This window comes from Spermophilus citellus (genome assembly GCF_964194105.1).
Source record: "Spermophilus citellus genome assembly, chromosome: 8".
NCBI lineage: Eukaryota > Metazoa > Chordata > Mammalia > Rodentia > Sciuridae > Spermophilus > Spermophilus citellus.
Window position 1 is genome coordinate 344011 of NC_138189.1, and position 14465 is coordinate 358475.

A 14465-nucleotide genomic window follows, 5' to 3' on the forward strand; every position below is an offset into this window, starting at 1 on the left:
CCGCTACGGCCCAGCGCGGACCACACGCGCCTGCGCCCTCAGGCTCCGCCCGGGCCCGCCCCCTCCGGGCCCCGCCCCCGCTCGGCCGCGGGGTGGGAGCCGAGCCGCGCACCGCGCATGCTCCAGGCGCGGCGCCCCCGACCCGGCGCTCGGCTCGGCTCGGGCATTTCCGCCTCTTTGTTTTAAACTCCGGACGGCTTTTTTCTCCTCCTCTGGGGGGGACCCGGAGGGAGCGGCGCCCCCTCCCCCTCCCGGCAAGCCCCCGCGTGCGCCCGCTCGCCCGCCGCCCGAGACGCAGGTCAGTGAGCCCGCCCCGCCCGGCCTGGGCCCGCGCGCCCGCTCCTCAGGCCGCGGCCTCGGCCCGGGTCCGGCTGAGGGCTGCGAGCCCGGCGCCGCTCGGCCGGCCCGGGGAGGCGGGATCCCGAGGGCCAGGAGGCGGCCGGGACCCTGGAGGGCCGGCCCCAGGCCAGGTTGGACCCGGGAGGGCAGGACCCCCCAGACGGCTGGACCCATGGAGGGCAGGACCCTGGACCAGGCTGGACTGCAGACCGGGCAGGAGCCCAGGAGGACAGGACCCTGGAACAGGCAGAATCCCGGGAAGGCAGGATTCCAGACCAGGCAGGATCCGGGGAGGACAGGACCCTGAACCAAGCAGGACCTTGGGCCAGGGTGGACCCAGGGAGGGTAGGACCCTTGAACAGACAGGAGTCCTACCAGTCACTGAAGGGCCATTCACTGAGGAAGGTCAGTCCTTGGGACCAGGGAAGACACACAGAGTTTGGGGATCTCAGAACATGCCATTCAGGAGAGTTCAACCCCAGTACAGGTCACTGAAAAGGGCTGGGATTCCAGGATGGGCCACCAGGGACAGTCAGTCCTGGGGACCTGACAGTCTGGGACTCTGGGAAGGATCATTGGGGAGGACTTGACCTCAGGACCAGACAGGACCCAGAGAATGCCAAGAAAACTGAGGAGTGTCTAACTCAAGACAGGTCATAGAGGAGGGCCAGGATCCTGGAACAAAGCCACAGGAAGGTCAGGACTCCCTGGGAAAAGCTCACTGGGAGGACTGGGGCACTCAGACTGGCCCCAGAGGTCCACAGCCCTGGTGCAGGCCTGTGAGCACTTTGGGGACCCTGAGGTGGCCTCTTGTCCCCATGAGGCAGGACCCTGAGTCTATACCTGAGAAAAGTTCATGACACGGACAGACTCTAAGTCCTCTCATAGAGGACCCTGTTAAGAAGTAAAACTTTAAGACAGGTCCCCAGGGTGGCCTGGGACTCTGAACATCTAGACTGGGTTGGAAGTGCTGAGCCTTCAGTGGGATCCAGAGGTGTCCCAAATCTGTCCAGCTCACCACCTGGCTCCCTGCTGTGCAGGTGCAGGCATGTGGGATCCTGCTCACCTGAGCCCCACAGGTTCAAAAGGCTCTTTTCATAAGACCCTGAGCACCCTGACATCATGAACTCTTGGGCTGGGCCCAAGACCTATAGCAGGTACTGCCTGGAAAGGGACCTGGAGGCAAGTGCAAGGCAAGGTTGGGGCTCATCCTTCTGGCTCTGGGACTCAGGTTTTCAGGGGAATTCCTCATCCAGAGGTGCTCTGTGCCACTGACTTGGAAAGCTGCCTCCTGTTGCTCTTAGCCCCTCCTTTGGCGATGCTGTCCTTTCCTTGTCTTGACCCCGGGATTACCCTCTTGTCCCTCCCCTAATCCTTCTCAAGGTTGTACAGGTGTATCCTGAGTCTAGAAATGTCTCCAGTGTCCGGGGGACTTCAGAAATGGGTGGAAGGGTGGGTTGCAAGCTGGGGCAGAGGGCTTTGGGCAGGAAAGCTGGACAGCAAGTCTGCGTGGGAGAGCAAGTCAGAGGCTTGTTCCACTCCAGGAGAGGAGGGCATTGTTGGATCTTGGGGAGAGGGTCTTTCTTTCTCTGAAACCTTCCACGGAACTGGCCATGAAAAGTGGGTGCAGCTTTTATGCTGTGAGAGGTATTCATGGGCCAGCAGTGTGCTGCACTTGAGTAGGGCAGTCTCCATGTGTGTTCTCTGAGAATGGAAAGTCCAAGGGCAGGAACTTGGCTCTACCTAGCACCTCAAGCCTGCCTGGTGTGGGCAGCAGGCAGCATATTACTGAAGAGTGGGTGCCAGAGAAGAGTAGAAGGCAGGTGCACCTGTACATCAGCTGCAAACTGAAGGTGAGGTGTGAGTCTCAAACTCTGGGCTCCTGAGAGATGCTTGAACTGGTCAATTCCATTTTTTCATCTTGAGCCACAGTCAGTTCTGGTTACTCAGGAGAAAACCACCTTAGGTTCCTAGCACTGAACATCAACCACACTGTGTCCCTGCATGTCCAGCGGGCATTGCCAAACATAACTGCATTTGGGACTTTGTCCTTGGTGCTTACTTTTGACTTGTTCTTTTGACACACTCTTTTAACTGTGGTTAAAACTTAATTTGCCTTTTGAAGTTTTGAAAAGACATGCAAACCTGAGTAAGTGTTCAGAGCCTACATTTTCCTTTTTGTATTTTGAAAGTGTGGTAGTGCTGAGTGGTTTTATTTTATGTCATCATGCAGCTGTTTTCCCCAGAACTTAGTTCTCTAAGCCAACAGTCAGTTATGATCCTACAGCCTCTGGGTCAAGAACACAAGGTGGCCGGCCAGGTCTTCTGGCTCAGCACCCACAGGCCTACAGTCAGGTGCTGGCTAGGCACCTCCCCTAGGGGCCACCCACCTCAGGCCCCTCCCATGCTGCCTGCAGGAGAGGCCAGCTCCTCCTGTAGGCCTCTCAGAGGCAGCTGAGAAGGAGTGGGGAGGGGAAGGAGACCAGTGGCTTTGCAGCCTACCTTGGAAGTGGTGTCCCATAACTTTGGTGAGTTCTTTTTGTTAGAAGTGAGGCCCTGTGCAGATTTGAGGGGAAGGGGCCCCTCAGGGTGGTGCAAGGTAGGTGGACTCTGCAGCAGCATTGTGAGCATGGCACTTAGTTGGTTTCATAAGTGATACTTGAAAAGCTCCCATAAGAAGTTAAGAACCATGTTGGTGGAATGGGGGCTCCGGCTCGGCTGTGCTGCCTGGGATCTGGCACATGACGAGAGATGAGTCATGGACAGGAGAGATCCCTGGGTGTCAGCTTGCCCTCAGGAGTCGTGAGGGTACAGAGCCGTGGGGTCCTTGGTTGCCCAGGTGCAAGGGTTTCAGTTTCCCACAGTCTCACTGGTATTTCTACCAGTGATCTGGTCCAAAGAAAGAACGTTGTGAGAAGTGTTTGTCTTAACCATTTAAACATGGAGAAAGTTTCTCCTGTCATTTTGGACCTTGTGCACTTGTTTTATGTGTCCTCTTCAAAGTAGTATACGAGGTGTGGCATCTCTGAAGTGGAGTGTTTGTCTTCTGTGGGCTCCCTGGCCAAGGCCTGCCCGGGGAGGGCCTAGACCCAGAGCTGCACCTGGGCACCCGTTCAGGGTTGCTCTGGACATGGGCCCACTAGCCACCTTTCACCTGTCTGCCGTCTCTAGACTTGGGGTATTCCACCCAGGGCTGCTGGGTGAGGAAGGACTCTTCACTATTAACTGGAATTGTCTATGTGGGTTGTTTGGACCATAAAGCAAGGCTCATTTGGGTCTACCTGTTGTTCTTTATTAAATGGCAGGATTGTTATTCATTTGCAGCCTTATTTGTTTGATATTCAGATATCAAATTTGATATTGGATTTTAAGTTGAAGCTGTAATTTTCCTTTACTGTGAAATGTTGAGGTTCAGGGACAGTTTTCTAGTGTCTTGTGATGTGTGCTGCTCGTATTACAAAAATGCTGTACAATTCATTGGGCTTCAAAAATTGGAGCTAGTCTTCAGTTCTACAAGTGGGCAGTTTATCATTAAATTTAAAAAGTGTGAGGCCTTTAAAAATAAGAACAAACTCTTTTTTTTTTTTTTTATCTGAGTTTCTTCCTACAGCTGTGGACTTCAGGACAGGATGAAGGCTAGGAGTGAATATTCGCCCCCTGAGTCAAGCAGAACCCCACCTCTGGGAGTGAGCTCACCAGGAGTGGGGACTCCTCGATAGTGGTTAGGCCAACTTGCTGTTTTGAAGAGAAACTCTAGCATTTAAATGAATGTACAGGTTAATTTGTCTCTTTTTTGGATAAATTCTTTGATATTTGCTGGATTTGGTAGATATTTATAAGAAGCATGTGAACACTAGAAAGGGGTCGATAGGTAGCCACGAAGCCCCACTGCCTATGGGTCCTGGGGGTCCCGCAGGACTTGAGGGGGCCCCTGGGTCTTGTGGGGGGTCTGGAGGTCTGTGGGTCTTGTCAGCTACTCCATCTTCTGGTTCCTAGGAGGGTTTGGCCTGTATCCAGTGACCATGTGGATGCTCCTGCGGGACACCTCTGTGGCCCAGTTCTGAGGGTCTTGTACATACCACCCTGTTTGCCAAATCAACTAAGACACTCCCTGATTACACCCATTTGCCTGCTGTGGGAATAGGGGACAGGTACCCCCACATTAGGAGGCAAAATTGAAGAAGGGTAAGCTTCCTTTTATTTCAAGGGTTTGTTTTACTTTTATCCAAATGTTCATTAAGAAAAAAAGGCCTGAAGAAAAGCTATAGGGAATTCTGCCATCGTTTGGATGTTTGTGTTCCCCGAATCCCCATGTTGAAATTCCAACCCCTCTTGATGGCGGTGGGAATGGTCCTTTGGGAGGCTCCGCCCTCACAAGCTCCCCTGGAGAAGGAGCCTTAGGTAGCCACCAGCCTGTGGCACCCTGACTGGACTTCTTGCCTCCAGCACGGACAAGAGAATCTCTCTTTTTTACACGCTGTGCAGTTCAGGGTATTTAGCCTGAACAGGGTGGAGCAGGACCCTTGAAGCCCATGCTCAGAAACTCGGTTCTGTGATGGACTACATTTGCTTCATCTTTTGCTGTACGTGACTGCTTGCTAATGGAAGCATTGGAGAGTAGCTACAGACAGCATGACACATCACTCAGACAATATAGAGTGTCAGAAGTGGTCCCTCACACGACTGCAATACCACTGTGGCACCAAGAGAGCGGTCATGCCATCCACATAATAATTCATTTCCAGGCCATTTGTATTTTCCCTAGTGGTCTTAGGAAGTTTTTCCATAATGTTTTCCCTTAACTTGATTGGTCCTCTCTGGCCTTGGTTGGTGTCCATCCCTCCTGAGTACACTGGGGAGTTGCTAGCCTTAGTTGGTATCTGTCGTTCCTGAGTATACTGGGGAGGTCCCAGCCTTGGCTGGTGTCTGACCCTCCTGAGTACACTGGGGAGGTGCATTAGTTGGTGTCCATCCCTCCTGACCACTTTGGGGGTGGGAGTTGATCTTGGTTGGTGTCATGTCCCTCCTGACCACACTTAGGTGGGTATGGAGTGAGACATTCTGGGTACAGAGTATTTCTAATAGTCTGTTTTTCTGGACCAATGTCCTCCTGCAGCTGGGCATTTTTTCAGGACTTGGCTCTCCTCCTGGCTAACATTTGCTGTAATGAGAGGACTGGCTAGTTATTCAGGGGAGAGGCACAGGGGTCAGACACACTTATTCCCTCTGTAGCACCAGCCTATGGTGTCACATGGGAGCCACTGTCCCAGCACTGAAGCCCAGGGTGCCCTGGAGGCTGGGCCCATAGGCACTCTCGTGGCATGTACTGATTTCTAGACCGGGAGGATGCAGTTTCAGCACAATCCACACAGTACCTCATGGCTGTGTTTAGACCCAGCCTGTGCTTCTCATTCAGCAAAGAGCGCTCTTGCCAGCCGAGTCCCAGATGCTGCCCAAGGGCCCACCACCAGCCTCCCAAAGGACAGCTGTCTGAGGACGTGTCCCATCTGTTAGCCAGGGGAGAGAAATCTGCAAGACTCCCAGGTGACTGAGTGCTGGAAGAGGCTGGATTGACAGGAGAGGTAGGGGCAGGGCTGACATGTTGATGTCGTCAGCCCCAGGTCAAGGGCCAATCGCTCCCAGCCATCCGGATGGTCAACACAGTGGGAGCCTCCATCGCCACACAAGGTTGTACAGGATGGCACTGGTGTGGGTGGGTCTCAAGGCTCAGAATGGAGAGTCCTTGCCTCTGGGACAGGCTGGGGAGGTACCTGTCAGAGCAGCTGAAGGTCTGCCTGGCTCCTCTATTTTGTAAAAGGGTCTGTACTTGCCAGGTACAGTGCAGGTGCACACCTGTACTCTCAGTGACTGAGGAGGCGGAGGCAGGAGGGCCACAAGCTCAAGGCTAGCCTCAGCAACGTAGCAAGGCCCTGTCTCAAAAAGTAAAAAGAGGGGCTGGGGATGTGGCTCAAGCGGTAGCGCGCTCGCCTGGCATGCGTGCGGCCCGGGTTCGATCCTCAGCACCACATACCAACAAAGATGTTGTGTCCGCCGAGAACTAAAAAATAAATATTAAAAATTCTCTCTCCCCCCCCCCCTTCACTCTCTCTTAAAAAAAAAAAAAGTGAAAAGGGCTGGGGTGTATCTCATGTGTAGAGAAGAGAGCCTTTGATTCTAACCTCAGGATCATTAAAAAAGAAAAAGGAAGATGAGATAAATCAATACGTGTTTTGTTTCTTGTTGGAAACCTTCCTTCAGTCTGGTACCACCATGGGCCTGTTGGGTGCAGGCCTGGGGTTTGGGGGCCAGCTTGGTCCCCATCAGAGCCTTGGGACAAGCTCTGGGGCCCACAGGAAAGCAGGCTCTTGTCACATGCTTTAGCGTGACAGCATCTCGTCAAGAGTGGGTTTTGAAGGGTGTTTCCGACTTGCTGATGGCAGAAGGTGCAGCTGGGCATCAGGCACATAGTCACCAGTATGTGAGCAGAACCAGGATTTTTAGGTAGAGTTTAACTTTTCAGCTTTAGAAGTTTATTTAAGTTTCCACATGTCTAGAAACTGTAAATTAAGACCCCATGACCAGGGGTCAAATAGAACTGGGCGTGTAAACAGAGCTAAGGCAGAGGCAGAGTGATCTGCGTGCAGTGGGCAGGAGAGAGCCCCAGGGCCCAGGCCTGCCACAGAGGGAACTCTGCTCTCATTTGCCTATAAGAAGCATGCAGTCCCTTGCTCCTGTCCTCCATTCATGGAGCAGACATGATATAGTGCATGAGCATCCCCAGAGACCCACCACACGCTGGTGCCTGTCCTGAAGCAGGTGAGGGTGGGTGGCTTATAGACTGCCTACACAGGAGTCCCTGTCTGACAACCTTCTCATGCCCAACGAGCCACCAGCCCATTTCTTCCCAGCCTCCCCAGCCCAGAGCTCGCGATGCATCACTGCCTTCTCCTCAGTCCCACATTTGCCCTTGCAGCCCTGCACACAGCAGAGTGCAGTGGGGTAACAGGCAAACGTGGTGCTCAGAGGGCCTCCAGAGGATGCTGGGATGGCTGCTGAGGCAGGCTTGCCTGAGGCCAGAGCCCCTAGGAAGGGGCCGTGGGGCAGAGGCTGGCAGGGGGGCTCTTGCAGAAGGAAGGCCACCTGGTTCCTGGCTGTGCCTTTCCACTTCCTGAGCTGATACCGGGCTCCACTGCTGGCTAGCACACCTTGCCAAGGGCTCCTCTTGCCAGCATGGTGGCCTGTCACTGGATCTCCCAGTGTCAAATCTGCACTTGCAGTTTACGGATAAAGCTCAGTGTTTTAAGCGTGCTCATTTGGAGTTTCCCTTTTCTGACGCTCTTTCTGTGCCTAGAGAAGGGCAAAGGACAGAATTGTTCCATTGGGAGCCACTGGGCTGCTGGCCCCCATGAAGTCGCGGAGCCCCAGTCCTGCTTCTGGTCCTGGTGTCCTGATGACCTCCAAAATGGGGTCCTGACCCAACAAACTCAGTGTAAAGTGGAAGTAGCCTTAGTGGAGGGAGCACTAAGTACCCAGCCAGCCCTGTATCCCAGCTGGCCTCATGGCACTCTGAGGAGCCTGGGCTGAGGGCAAGCTGAGCTCTGCTGCTGCTGTGGGCAGGACAAGAACAGGTCCTGCAGGGTGTTGCTAACCCAGAGGGTCAGCTTCACTGTGTGCCTTCTGCCGTACGTGCCTTGCTGTCACTGTTGCAGTGGGGTGACAGCTTCCAGTAATCCAGTGAAGTTGTGCTCAAGGAGTCCAGCTGGCCATCTCCCTCATACCTGCTGCCTCTTTTCTGTTTCACCAGGCTCTCCAGGGGCAGAAAGGCCTTGCCAGGTGCAAGGGTCTGCTCCCACATGGCTTCATCCACACGCGCAGGCAGGTCTGTGGTGATGTCTGCATCTTGCTGTAAACTGAACACTGTTCTTTTCTTGAGGTCACTCACACAAGGTCCACCAGCTTATAGTCCTAACTTGAGGCTTGCCTGCTTGGAACTCCATGTCACAGAGGACCAAGTATTGTCATTGTACATGCCTTCTCTGTGGAGCTTGCCTCTGCCCAGGGAGTCTGCTCACACACACACCTGAGTGGCTCCCTCTTAGTGAATGACTCTTGGAGAACTTTTTTCCTTCTAAGTTTTAAGAATGTTTAAAATTACTAGCAGGTGTTGAATTTTGTCAAGTGGTTTGTGTGTCTGTTGTAGACTATGTGGCCTTTCTTCTAAGGAGGTGTTCTCCCTATAGTGCAGGGCAGCCTCTGCCTGGTGGAGAGCAGTGGCTGAGGCAGTTGGTCCTGTTGGGTGATGCGTCTGTCCTTTTCCCTCTGCTCTGACCTCGGCAGGGTTTGGTGTGTGCATCACTGGTCCACAAACTGAGTTGGAAGAGCTGTCTTTGCGTTTCTTGTGGTGCTAGGGACAGAAGCCTGGGTCTGGTATGTGCCAGGCAAACACTTTGCCCAAGCTGCCCCAAGCTGCCTTGTTTCCTGAGAGGACGGAGTGTCCTGGCTGCCCTGTAGGTCCCTCTGGGGACTTCCAGGCAGGAGTCTTCTTTGAAGGAAACTTTGCAGTTGCTTACTCAGCTTCTAAAATAGAGTTTTGGTTTACTCCACTTGTCTCAAATTCTGGGAATTTCCTAAGTAGTCAATTTCTGAGGAATTTACCAGTTGCATGTGGACTTGGGTTTCTGTCACCCTGAAGCTGTGCACAGCACCGATGTTGCCAGGCACCTTCCTTGCGGCTCTGTGCTCACTCACTAGGCTGTCTGCAGATGCCCACCCGTATGCCTGCTCATCTCATCTTCTCATGTCCTCGGTAACCCACCCAGTTATGCTTGGTTATTGTTGTTGGTGCTGTCAAGACATAGGCAGTGGGGATTTATGTGTATGGCTGCGCAGTTCAGGACCCACTGGTTGTGACTTGTTAAAAGTTACATGTGCTAACACTTCATCTCCTCCGTAACATGAGGCACCGTTGGAGTTTCGCAGCCTTGGGTGGTCAGTGGCTGCCATACTGGGCAGGGACAGTTCAGGACAGCCCTGGCCACAAGCTGGCTCATCCCCCTACCTTCTAAGGACTGCACACAGGCCTGTTGGTTCTGCCTCAGTTTGCTGGGAAGACAGACTCTCCTCTGTCCCATCCTTGGGGAAGTTAACTGAGCTTCAAGATTGTTAGTCAAAGGCAGTTATGGGAATACCTGAAAGAGAACATGGTACAGGTTGGGTGTAAGCACACGTAAGGCCATATCTGAGCACTGTTCTCAAACTCATGCCTCACTCTGTCCTGGAGCCCTGGCGCTCTCCAGAGTTTGGCTCCAGGCAATCCTCAAGCCCTTCTCTGGGGACACTTGCTCCCATGTCAGAACAGAGCCCTAAACAAGTGCTCAGGAGACGCACCTAGGGGGGCCTGGCTGGGCTCCTGAGCTCCCCTCAACATACAGCGGTCGCCAATACTCCTAGCCCTGTCCAAGAGCACAGTCCCTGGTGGCCGTGTGGTTGGAAGCCCATGTAGCTCTGCAGGGATTGCTCTAGTTCTTCACTGTTGCAAGCGCCCAGCTCACTGTCCTCATTCCCCTGAGCCGCACACCTGCCAGGTGCCCACACGTTTCCTCATGCACATTCTCTTAGTGGGTGGGAAGTCTGACCAGGAAAGTATACAGTGCTCAGTGTGGGCAAATGCTGCAGAAGTCATGGGTATCACAGGAATCTAATGACAAATTTGTTCTTCACAGTCCCTCTCCACAATCCCTGCGCAGCTCACCCTGAAATCCACTGCCTCCCTTGGGGAACTCCATGGACCCCCTTCCTGCCTTCTTGGGTCCAAAGCAGTGTGACAGAGCCCCCACCTCCATTCTGTGTCCCCACGAGCCAGGTTTCTGCTCTCATAGTTTCCCATGGCTTTGGCTGGGCTGGGCACACTGGGCAGATACTTCACCTGTCTCCGTAGTAAATCCCCCTTCTTCGCCATCATTGATTTTCAAAAAAAAAATTTTTTTTTAAGCAAGTAAATGAGCAGACATGTTTAACCACCCAAGGCTCAGAGCTGCTGGCGGTGGGCCCCTGTGTGGGCAGCACCTTGCCCCATGTCCTGTAGTGACGCCTGTCTCTGCTTCTCCTCAGGCTTCACGATGTAGCGGGACCCCCGGCCCCCACTCTCTGGTGAGTGCATTTGAGCTGGCCTCCCTCCTCCTGTGCCTTTGAATCAATGGGCAATTCCCAGAGTCATGCTGGGTCAGTGTGTCGTGGCCACGGGCAGGTCTGCAGTTCCCGGGTGGCGTCCACGACAGCAACTCTCAGTGCCCAGTGCCTTCCTCTGGGTTAATGTGACCTGTGGACTCCGTCCCCATTGCTGCAGGATTTGCTTGGTCCACTGAGAACGGAGTGGCAGGACTGTATGCAGGAGCATCAGTGACGTGACTAGTGCCATTTCTGTGCTAGGAGATGGAAGCAGAGCAGAAGCCAGGAGGGAGGTGCCCAAGTGAGCCAGAGTGCAGAGGGAGGGAAGAGCGGCGCATCCGCTTGGTGGCCTGAAGCCTCCATGCCACGCGAGAGGAGGGACACGCAGACGTCCAGAGGAGGTGAGGCCCACCGGGGGGTGGGGGGTGAAGATGGTGGTGTCTCAGACTGTGGGGGTGAGGCACAATGGGGAGGGGTGCAGTGTCAGATGGCCTCGCCAGCACTCGTGCCATACTTGTGACTGCGGAGAGCAGGTGTGTACCTGGAGCCCACAGGGCTGTGTGGGACACGTTGTGGGAGCCACCAGCTGTCTCCTGGGTGTGCAGAGGGGTTGAATTGCACTCTCCTCCTGACTCATGTGGGAGCTGCGAGCAGGAGGGCCTGAGCCTCAGCTGCAGTGCCTGCAGGTCAGGGGTGGCGTCTGGTTCAGACTGGCGCAGAGGGGGTCAAGCCCACAGGATGGCACTAGTCCTCCCACCCTGGGGCTCTGATGTCTTCCTGGCAGCCACAGGCCCTGGTGGACAGCAGTGGCTGGTGGTGGATTCCTAGAGTCAGGGGCCATCCTCCACCTACTACCATATCCAGGGGCTAGGCCATGGACCAGAGAGGGCTGGCCTGGCTCCATGCCCACCTGAGAGGCAGGGATGGGCCTCCAGTTAGGAAGTGGAGTTGGCCCAAGCAGCTAATCTGTGGCCACCAGGCCATGGCACGCTCTGCCATCCCTGGAGGGACAGTGTTTGCTGGAGGCTAGGTGAAACCCATCGAGTGGTTTAGATGGAAGTTGTCATAGGTTTCTCTTGCAGAAGCCAAAGATGTTGACCAGGAAGATTAAGCTCTGGGACATAAATGCCCACATCACCTGCCGCCTGTGCAGTGGGTACCTCATTGATGCGACCACGGTGACCGAGTGTCTGCACACGTGTAAGTCCGCCTACAACTCTGCGCCTTCCAGATGGTTCCAAGGACCACAGTGAGGGGGGTGGGTAGGCAGCTCCTCCTATGTGTTCCTGGGGACTTGGCTGTGTCTTACCAAAAGCTTTTAGTTCATGTGCAAGGGCAGCAGGGCCAGGAAAGTTGCAGGGACTCCAGGAGAGGTCAAGAAGTGCCCTGGGATTCCTGGAGATGAGACTTCCCTAGGATCACAGGACACAGAGCTACTGTGTTGTTGCCATAGGGCCTATGGGATGGCGACTTTCTCCTTCAGCAGGCAGAGAGGCCTGTTTTACATTTCAAATGAAGTCTTGCACTTTTCAGGTGGGTGTCTACTGGTTTGCTCCTAGGGACTGATTACCTGTTCTGACCATCTGGGCTTGTGTGGGTTTCTCTGTTTGCAAAGCAGGTACTGGTCACCTCCAGGGTGATGGTACCTCTGGTGGCCGCTGAGGAGCATTTTGCTGACGCAAAGGCTCTGCACAGATGACCTCCCACTCTTCACTGCTCCCTTTAGAAAACACTCACCCATTTCAATACACACTTTATTAAGTTAATTGCATTAGAAGCCATTGGGCATAACCAGGTGATTTTTGTTGAATTTTTTCATTTTGTGTTGTACAAAGAAAATGCTGTAGTCTTTCAGGCCAGCTTAGGAAAGCTCTCAGCGTCAGCCCACCCTAGTGCCCTTGCCTGTGGAACAGCCAGGACCCTAGTTCCCACTGCTGAGTAAAGCCCAAGGGGCGGTGCTTTCTTTCAGGAGTAAGAATGTGACTCTTGCGTGTCACACCTGCAAATGAGTCAGAGATGTCCTCCTTGGCTGCCATGGGGGGGGGGGGGCAGGTGTGAACCAGTGTCTCCCTTCTGGACTTGCTTTCTCACTGAGTGCACCTTGAACAGTCTGCAGGAGCTGCCTGGTGAAGTACCTGGAGGAGAACAACACCTGTCCCACCTGCAGGATAGTGATCCACCAGAGCCACCCGCTGCAGTACATTGGGTGAGTGCACACTGCGCCAGGTGGAATGGGACTGAGCAGCCACAGGCGTCTGCCCCTCCCTGTGGAGCCGCCACTCCACAGGCACCCAGACATCAGGCCATGCAGTGGCCTAGGTTGCTGGAGAGATCTCCAGGCCACCTGGGATTTCACGAGTTTTAATGGAGTGGCTGAAGTTCAATTTGAAGTGTGAGTCAGGCCTGGGACCCACTTTCTGTGGAAATAACTTGAACCTGGAATGGGGCCAGGAGGGAGGAGCTCGCCAGGTGCAGTTTCAGATTTGGGGGGCCACTGGAGGAAACACAGTGCCCCTATACCACCTGTGGGAGCAAAGAAAAGTCTAAAGGCAACTGTCGAAGGGCTTGGCGTATGTCTGTGTTCTGCTTAAACTTGTGCAGTGGGCAACACAGGGGAAGGTACCAGTCCTCAGAGGCCCTGCCAGCCTCCAGGCAGCCCTGCATGGTCCTGTGGCCCTTCGGGTGTCAGTTGGCAGTCTGGGCTTCTCTTCTCCAGGTGCCATCTACCTCTGGTGCCTTGCTGTTCTGGTTCTGCCTTATAGAGGTCTTCCTATGGGCTGATTGCAGTGGCTCTGTGTCTGCTCTCTTGGGGTACAGTTTTGCAAACCTGAGGGAGGGGTTTTCCCACAAGAACTACTGATGGCAGGAGATGTAAGGGCCTTCACGCTGGCCGCCCCTTCTCCAGGTACTGCCTGGGGGACAGACCCTTTCCTCGAAGAATCAAGCTATTGTGCTAATGTGGAGAGAGTAGGGGTGGGGCTGGGACTGGAGCTGACCAGGTGCAAGGCCTTGGGGGCTTGGGCTTGGGTCCACAGGGCTGGGTCCTGCTTCTCGTCTCCAGTTCATCTCTGGGTTAGGACTCATGGCTATGAGCTGGGTGGAGAACCTCCCCTGTGGAGGGTCCCTGGCCTCTGGGCCCTCAGCCCCTTCCTCCTCACAGCCTGGATGGCAGCCCCCATACCCTCCTCAAGTGCCCACCCTGCACTCACAGGGCAAGGCAGGCTGACCAGGGACTGCCACACCAAGCCTGGGTGTGGCACGGTCTTCTCAGCTTCAGCATTTGTGTTCAGGATTTACAGTGGCCAGGCTGGCAGACATCCCAGATAGGTGCTGGACCTGGGCTCCAGGGTCTGGCAGAGGCCATGGAGCATGTGACAAAGGGAAAGAGAGCAGCTCTCAGCCTGTGTCAGAGAAGGGGCTTCACTCCAGGGGCTGCCACTCAAAAGCCCTCTTTGCCATTCTTATCTGTTTAGCCCCTGCTCTGAAGAAAGGTCCCTGCAACTCCTAGGCAGGTGGCAAAGCCTGGCGCCATGAGGGACCCAGATGTAGAGCTTGGTGGCAGGCAGCATGACCCAGTGTGTCCTGGGGTGGGCAAGATCTGGTGGGAGAGAATCGTGCTGGGAGGTGTCTGGCACTGTGTGCACTGAAGGCCTGCTGAGCACAAGTGTCCTGCTCAGGACGAAGGCGAGGGGGGCCTGAGAGCCCGCATGGCCCTCCACACTCCACTCTGCTCATGGAGTAGCCGCCATCCTTGTAAACAGCTGCTGCACCTGGCCCTTGATGGCTGGATTTCTGTGAATTTTATGAAGTTTTAAAATTTGTCAGTTATTTAGATATCACTAATTTGGTGCATAAAGGCTTTGTTTTTGTGGAAATTATGTTTAGAAATTAAAGTTGATTTGAAAACTAACAATTCTTTAACCATTTTTTACCTAAAAAAGAAAACAGTTTCTTTTTTT

The 14465-nt window shown here is 54.3% G+C and overlaps 1 protein-coding gene across 5 annotated transcripts in view; it reads left to right on the forward strand.

Moving 5' to 3' along the window:
* Nucleotides 1–81: 81 nt before the first annotated feature.
* Nucleotides 82–14465, forward strand: part of PCGF3 (polycomb group ring finger 3) — a 34743-nt gene continuing 20359 nt past the window's right edge. Inside the window, exons 1-5 of one of the 5 annotated variants that reach the window (XM_081304861.1) lie at nucleotides 82–298; nucleotides 10450–10488; nucleotides 10768–10907; nucleotides 11576–11706; nucleotides 12616–12712. In XM_081304861.1, coding sequence (XP_081160987.1) covers nucleotides 11598–11706; nucleotides 12616–12712 — 206 coding nt within the window. In that variant the 5' untranslated portion in view covers nucleotides 82–298; nucleotides 10450–10488; nucleotides 10768–10907; nucleotides 11576–11597. Of the gene's footprint in view, nucleotides 299–10449; nucleotides 10489–10684; nucleotides 10908–11575; nucleotides 11707–12615; nucleotides 12713–14465 lie in introns of all 5 variants that reach the window. The other 4 variants (XM_081304858.1, XM_081304857.1, XM_081304860.1 and 1 more) reach the window with 4 other exon arrangements.